This window comes from Otolemur garnettii, unplaced genomic scaffold, assembly GCF_000181295.1.
Source record: "Otolemur garnettii isolate 467f Iridium unplaced genomic scaffold, OtoGar3 scaffold00001, whole genome shotgun sequence".
Taxonomy (NCBI): domain Eukaryota; kingdom Metazoa; phylum Chordata; class Mammalia; order Primates; family Galagidae; genus Otolemur; species Otolemur garnettii.
The window spans coordinates 71832569-71840207 of record NW_003852396.1 but is presented as its reverse complement, the minus strand read 5'-3'; the positions used below and the strand labels follow the sequence as shown (position 1 = coordinate 71840207).

The following is a 7639-nucleotide window of genomic DNA, read 5'->3' as shown; positions in this document are numbered from 1 at the left end:
CTTTGTCGCCCTCAGTAGAGTGTTGTGGTGTCACAGCTCATAGCAACTTCTAGCTCTTGGGCTTAGGTGATTCTCTTGCCTCAGCCTCCTGAGTAACTGAGACTACAGGTGCCCACCACAACACCCGGCTATTTTTTTGTTGCAGTTTGGCCAGTGCTGGGTTTGAACCCATCACCCTCGGTATATGGACCCAACGCCCTACTCACTGAGCCACAGGTGCCACCTATCTTTGCTATTTTTATAGTTGCAAAGTGCAACTATATTTATATGATAGCACTTTATAAACTGCTTGATGTGTAGAAGAGTTAAGTTATTGTGTAGGTAATAACAATGGGAATCACAATCAGAGTCCAGCATTAACCATATCACTCACACGCCTGCCTGTGCGGACCCAGCCCAGTGCATGGACCAGCATCCAGGTTACTCTCTCTGGATTAGGTCAAGTTGTACATAGTATCTGGGCAGTTCCTCAAGCTTCTTGCTTCACCTAGGAAATCCTTAGAATTCTGCCTGCTCAGCCTCCTAGCCTGAAGTGTTGTCTCTGCTGCAGCCTGGGAGCTGGTTGGCTAGCCAGAAAGAGGGCTTCATACTAGACCCCCCCACCCAAATTCTTGTTCATTCCATCCATTCTTCTCATTGTACTCAGCATCAAGTGTGTGTATGTCAAGATGGTAGGTACCATGTCATGAATGCAGTGAACCTAAGGAAATGAGGCTCTTTAGTCTACTAACAGCTAAGTGACTGGAACAGCAATGACCTTCTGGCCACCTCGATCACCTCTCACAGGCACAGTGTTTTACAGCCTATGCCAGCATTCACCTGTAAAAGGCAGAGCTGTCCCATGGTCACAAATGTAGGCTTTGGAGTCAGACACTTCACTTCCAACTGGGTGCAGTGCCTCATGCCTGTAATCCTAGCATTCTGGGAGGCCAAGGCAAGTGGATTGCTTGAGCTAAGGAGTTTGAGACCAGCCTGAGTCAGAGTAAGATCTCTACTAAAAATAGAAAAACTAGCTGGGCTTTGTGGTGGGCTCCTGTAGTTCCAGCTACTCAGGAGGCTAAAACAAGAGGATTGCTTGAGCCCAAGAGTTTGAGGTTGCTATGAGCTATGATGTCACGATACTCTGAAGTGACAAAGTGAGATTCCATCTTTAAAAAAAGGAAATAAACCCACAAATACAATTAAATAAAGCACTTTTAGTTTACATTTAAGCTAGCCATTGCTAGCAAGCATCCTGCTTTCTCTGAAATTCTAGCCTGTTGGGGATACAGGTTACAAACACCCCTGCTGGGTCTGTGAGCCCTCTGAGGAACAATGGTCATAGAAGAGGCTATGACAAGACCTAGAAAGATACTGGGTCATCTCCTGCCTAGTAAACAGGCCAAGCAGAGACCCATTGTGGAGATTTGTATTTGCCTGGGGCAGAGATCAAAGGAGTAGCTCAAGCCCTGAGATATGGGCAGAAGAGCTTATATCCCTTATCACAGAGGAAGATCCTCTGTGCTGGGGATGGAAGGAAAATTCCTCCTTTCTACCAATTCCTCAGAGATTAATACAGGTGGTGTTTTAGTCCACAGGGAACTAGCAGAGTTTTAACACCTCCCTTGAATTCTGTGTGTGTGATCTCAAGGGGGAGGCTCTCCTAATACAAGGCTCAGATTTCAGATTTCTCAAGGCTACAATAGGAGCTGATATGCTCACTCAGAAACTGCTGGCATCTTTGTTCCCTCCCTCATACACCCTCTGAGCAAATAGACTTCAATAAAAGCAGAGTGGAGCAAACACTCGGTACCATTCCTGGAATCCCACAAACGGACAAGGGACCCCTGAGCTCCCACTTATAATTCTAAAAAAAAAAAGAAAGAAAGAAAGAAAGAAAATAAAAAACAAAATGCAATGCTGTACTATGGTCAAGAATACAGGCTTTGAGGCTTTGGAGTCAGATACTTCATTTCTAGGCTCCACCACAAGCTGTGTGACCTTGGATAAGCATTGACCTCTCTGGTCATTTCCCTGATTTATGAGATTGGGAATAACATCAGCCTCTGTTATGAGGAAGAATGAGATGATGTATGTGATGTGCTTAGCAGACACTATAAGCTGAATATTAATAAATGGTGACTGTCATCATCATTACTGACTGACTCAGGGCAATCCCATGAGGGCAGTGTCATTCTCATTTTTTTTGTTTGTTTGTTTCTGAGATAGAGTCTCACTTGGTCACCCTTGGTAGAGTGCCATGGCATCTTAGCTCATAGCAACCTCAAGCTCTTGGGTTCAAGTGATCCTCTTACCTCAGCCTCCCAAGTAGCTGGGACTATAGGCGCCCTGCACAACGCCTAGCTATTTTTTGTTGTTGTTGCAGTTATTTAGCTGGCCTGGGCTGAGTTTGAACCCACCAGCCTCAGTGTATGTGGCCAGCACTGTAACCACTGTGCTGTTATGAGCACTGAGCCGTCATTCTCATTTTTATTCCAGGTATATGAGAGATCCTGGATTAGAGACCTCGTCTCCTGACTTTAGTCCTGTGCATCCTCACAGGGACATAGTGACTGATTATGCATCCAGAACAGACCTTGCAGGGGAGGGTTTGTGGGGAATGGAGATGACATAGCTAGAGATCTCAGGGCACCAGTTTCTGTCTTAATGGGGACCACACTTGTGCACAGGGCAGGCCTGAGCAGGGCTTTTCTCTGGAAGGTACCTGAAGCACACCCTGGACCAGTATGTGGAGAGCGACTACACACTGCTCTACCTACACCACGGCCTGACCAGCGACAACAAGCCCTCGCTCAGCTGGCTCCGGGATGCCTACCGCGAGTTTGACCGCAAGTGGGTTGAGCATAGGTGTGGGTTCCAGGGCCTAGGCAGGTGGCTCTGGAGCTAGCTTCTCTGCTGGGTTCTGAGCTGCCCTCTACTTGGCAGGAACTCACTCCATGTCAGGGGGAGGCAGGTGTCCCCATCTGGGTAAATAAAAAGACTCTGAAGTCAGAACAGCTGACTTGGGCTTACATCCCAGCTTCTCTGCTTATCCACGCTGTGAACTTTCATGTTACTTAACCTCTCCGGGCCTCCTGTTTCCTAATCTGTAAAGTGGGCCAGCAGTGGCTCTGAGCACACATGCTACTGTGCATGTTGAATCAGAAAATATACTTTGAGACCCTAGCTTTGTGTCCTATCCCACCAGCCCTGCTCCCAAGTTCCCCATTCTGCCTCTGCAGGTACAAGAAGAACATCAAAGCCCTGTACATTGTGCACCCTACCATGTTCATCAAAACCCTGCTCATCCTCTTTAAGCCCCTCATCAGGTGAGTGGCTGTGGGTGGGGCAGGTGGAACCCATGCTTCCCTTGGAACTCCACAGTAGATACCAAGCACCCGTGGTTTGAGGATAGGCCTCGGTCTGGAAGGGCTGTTGAAGGAGAGTAGGGCCTGCCACCACGGGCACACCCCTACCCAGGCCCTTTCCTCTATTGGCAGCTTCAAGTTTGGGCGGAAGATCTTCTATGTGAATTACCTGAGTGAGCTGAGTGAGCACGTGAAGCTGGAGCAACTGGGGATCCCTCGCCAAGTGCTCAAGTGAGGCGGGGCAGGGTGCATGCTATTTGCAGGGCAGGACAAGCCTGCTCAGGGGAGAAGCCAGGACACCTGGTGGAAGTAAGCGTCATGATGCAGAAACTGTCCGGGGGTCGGATGGAGCAAGTGCAAACCCCATTTCTGCCCTGTAAAGGCTGTGGGACTGGATGTCTTCAGAGTCTGTTTTTTCATGTGTAAAGCGGGGCTGTTATGAGGATTACATAAAAAAGTCTTGTTTTGCAAAACAGCACAGTAAATGCCTTATAAAGTTTGTCATGGAGACTCTAACCAGGCAGAGGGCCTGATCCCTCTTCCTTCACTCCCGCAGATACGATGACTTCCTTAAATCCACACAGAAAAGCCCTGCAACAGCCCCCAAGCCAATGCCGCCACGGCCACCACTGCCCAACCAGCAGTTTGGGGTCTCCTTGCAGCAGTGAGTATGCAGAGGGGGCTGGCCAGGCCTGGCTGGGAGCCTGGAAGGGCTGCAGACCCAGCTCACTGCACTTGTTCCCACAGCCTCCAGGAGAAGAACCCAGAGCAGGAGCCCATTCCGATTGTGCTCAAGGAGACCATTGCCTACTTACAGGCCCACGGTGAGTGCTAGGGCTCAGCGCCCAGGGCCTGCTGGCCATGGTGCCTGGCCCCATCCTCCTTAGCTGGATCTCCCAGTCCCCTCAGGAAGCTGTTGGGCAGGACTGAGAGAGGTCTTGTGTGCATTAGCACCCCTGACCCTGAACCTTGTAATCAGAACCCTAAGACTTACCAGGCCTCACCATTTTCCAGCTCTCACCACTGAGGGGATTTTCCGGAGGTCGGCCAACACACAGCTTGTGCGGGAAGTGCAACAGAAGTACAACATGGGTGAGCGGGGACTGTGGCCAGGCCCACAGCCAACAGGGATCCTCTTTGGTAGGTGGGGGGGGGGGGTGACTCTGCCTTTTGTGCCCTATAAGGAAGGGCCCCAGATTGCCTGCCTGTCAGCAGTTTGGGTGGCACTTGGTGTCACTGGATAGGTCTACTGCCTGGCTGTCGCAGGCCTGCTGCCTCATTGATTAGGCTCCTAGGCTCTGGGTTCAGGTTCATGCAGAGATAAGGAGTAACTCAGTGTGTACTGGGGGCCCACTGTACCCAGATGGCTGGAACCCAGGGCCTCCATGGCTGGAAGCCTTACCTCCTTGTCCAAGGGAAGAGGGGAGGCAAGCAGAAAGACAGTGCTGGAAGAAGAGGCTCATGCAGGACTGAGAGCAGAGCTGGACAGTGGGCAGCAGGCATAAGCCCCTCTCCATACTGCCCCCCCACCCAGGGCTGCCTGTGGACTTTGACCAGTACAATGAGTTACACCTGCCAGCAGTCATCCTTAAGACCTTCCTTCGGGAGCTTCCGGAGCCTCTGCTAACCTTTGACCTCTACCCCCACGTTGTGGGCTTCCTCAGTGAGTGTCCCTCCTCTCTCCCTGAGCTGTGCAGGTCTTCTGCCAAACCTGACTTGGGGCAGATGTGCTTGGCCATCTGGCCACCTGTCCTGGTGGCTTGTGGGCCTAAGTCTGTCCAAGGAAAGTCTGTAGGAACCTTCCCTGAACCAGCCTAGCCCAGGCACTTTCCACCTTGGCCCCTTTGCTCCTAGACATTGATGAGAGCCAGAGGGTGGAGGTGACACTGCAGGTCCTCCAGACACTGCCTGAGGAGAACTACCAAGTGCTTCATTTCCTGACTACCTTCCTGGTGCAGGTGAGGCCTCAGCCTCAGCCTCAGCTTCTACAGCTTACCTAGGGGGTAAAGGGAGGGGCTGCCACCTCTCCGGGTTCTGTGGATTCCTGCTGCAGCCTTCTGATTCCCTTCACAGATTTCTTCCCACTCTGACCAGAACAAGATGACCAACACTAACCTGGCTGTTGTCTTCGGCCCTAACCTGCTGTGGGCCAAAGATGCTGCCATCACCCTCAAGGCCATTAATCCCATCAACACTTTCACCAAGTTCCTCCTGGACCATCAAGGGGAGTTGTTTCCTGGCCCTGAGTCCAAGGGGCTCTGAGCCCAGCCCCCACCCCACTGGCCCCTTTCTCTCATAGCCCCAAGTTTGGACTCTTTTTCCTTCTGGCATCAGCCTCATAGGCATGTGGGGCTTCTGCCCAGGAAGGGGCCATGATGCCTCCTGGAGATGGAAACTAGAGCCATCAACCAGGCAGCTCCTCCCCCCGTCCGCCTGCCTCACCAGCCCCGGAGGCCTTGCTGTTACCATAAGACATTTTTCTTTGCCTTATACTTCTCACTGCCTCTCTGGACCCCTGGCTCCTGCTGGGCTCTCCAGAACTGGGCCTGACTCTTCTGGGTAGAGAAGGACAGAGCCCCAGCAACCCCTTTTCCTGCTTTTTCCTGCCTCTGTTTCCCTGGGAACTGTGGATGACAAAATCACTGCTGGCTGGGCAGGTAGCAGGGCCTGGTCCTCCCTTTCCCAACTGCTGGGGAAAGAACAGCTAATCTCTTTGGTGTGGCCACACCACTCTGAGGTGCCTCCATGTCTGGGTTATTGTCCTGCTTTATAGAAGTCTCTCCGTGTGGAGGCCTGGACACAGGCACCCTGCTCCTGTTCTGCCTCCAGCGGCTCAGCCTTGGGTCTTTCACAGCTGAGGAACAGAGCCTGCTACCTCCTCCTAACTCCTTGGCCACATATCCTGGGTCAGTCCTTCCCAAGTGGTACTACCCCCAGGGTGTCCTGACCTCCTGGTTCTGCCAGGACTGGCAGCTTGGATGGCAGGGCTGAGTCCCAGCATCCATTGAAATGTATGCCTCCCTGCCAAATCCTTGTGTCTGGTTCAATCAGTGACCACCCCTCTGTGCCTGCTTCAGCCTACAGGCTCTAGAACTGTCCATTGTGGGGTCACTCTGGCCAGAAGTGACTCAGTGCCTCTGTGGTAGCTCCTTCCTCCAGCTGGAGGACTCTTAAAGGGGCTAGGGTGGAGGCTCATAGTGCCCATAGGAGGGGCAGAGATTGTGCTGATAGATCAGTCCCCGACAGGTGGGTCCTACCAATCTCCCCAAGGGAGTATGTTGTTTTTCAGAAAACCTAGACCCCAGTGATGGTTATTAACCCTCATTCTAGCTGTGTCTCTTAGAATTATACTCCTTTCTCATGAACTATGGGGTCTATGCCCTGGTATCAGGGCAGTACCTGCAGTGACCCTGCCCCCACAACCTTGGCTGGGCAGGAATCCTCACTGACCAGCCCAGCCCCATCTGCAGGCCGGGCGGGGCCTGGCCTGACTTCACTGGGCTGTTCCCCCAGCTACCTGCATATCTGGCCTCCTGGGGCCTCGAGCTGCTGCTGATTCTCAGTAGTCTGTGTGTCTCTAGCCTGGGGCGCTCTGCTTTCTGTCCTTGTGTATCAAATGTCGCTCACAGTCCCACTCACTGGGGAGCCATTTGGATCTCTTGGGTCTTTCTCCTGTCCCCTGCCCTACTGGTCTGTACCTGGGAGGGCACTTGTACTGTGAATCAAGTGTTCACATTCACATTTCCTGACTTCTTGGCATGAATCATGTATTTCACCATTTGCACTTTTTGTATTTCAATAAAAATGGAGATAGAAAACTGCCTATTTGGCTGTGATAGAGGTGAGCCAGGGTTCAATACTGGATAGGAAGTGGGGTGTTGTGTTCCTCATTGTCTACCAGGAAGTCCCCTCCCAGGCCATCTGCCCTCTTCCCTATCTTGTTCACCTGGGGCGGTTACAAGGTCAGCTTCCTGACCATCTTCTAGGCACAGACAGGTCCACAGACATCTTCCACTGCACTGCAGCATTACAGCTGGCCACTTTGTGACCAGGGCCTCCTCTGCCCCCAACTAGAAGGCACCAGCAGCTTGGAGGGGCCTTAGGCAAGCGAGGGAGGAAAAGATGGCATGGATTGTGGTGGACAGCAGTGTGGGCTTGGGAGTCACGAGAGTTTGCACCCTTGTTCTGTCACTTAGGAGTGCTGTGACAGCCCCACCTCTGCAACAGCTGCTTCATTAGAAAGTCCTTCCCCGGCTCGGCGCCTGTGGCTCAACCGGCTAAGGCGCCAGCCA

The 7639-nt window shown here is 52.1% G+C and overlaps 1 protein-coding gene across 3 annotated transcripts in view; it reads left to right on the top strand.

Annotated features, from left to right (window-relative positions):
* ARHGAP1 (Rho GTPase activating protein 1) overlaps positions 1–7061 on the top strand; it is a 23044-nt gene extending 15983 nt beyond the window's left edge. For all 3 annotated transcript variants that reach the window (XM_012803012.2, XM_023509569.1, XM_023509567.1), the window contains 9 exons: positions 2701–2832; positions 3222–3308; positions 3480–3578; positions 3904–4011; positions 4095–4171; positions 4362–4439; positions 4882–5010; positions 5202–5305; positions 5421–7061. In XM_012803012.2, coding sequence (XP_012658466.1) covers positions 2701–2832; positions 3222–3308; positions 3480–3578; positions 3904–4011; positions 4095–4171; positions 4362–4439; positions 4882–5010; positions 5202–5305; positions 5421–5609 — 1003 coding nt within the window. In that variant the 3' untranslated portion in view covers positions 5610–7061. The remainder of the gene's footprint in view (positions 1–2700; positions 2833–3221; positions 3309–3479; positions 3579–3903; positions 4012–4094; positions 4172–4361; positions 4440–4881; positions 5011–5201; positions 5306–5420) is intronic.
* Positions 7062–7639: the final 578 nt, after the last annotated feature.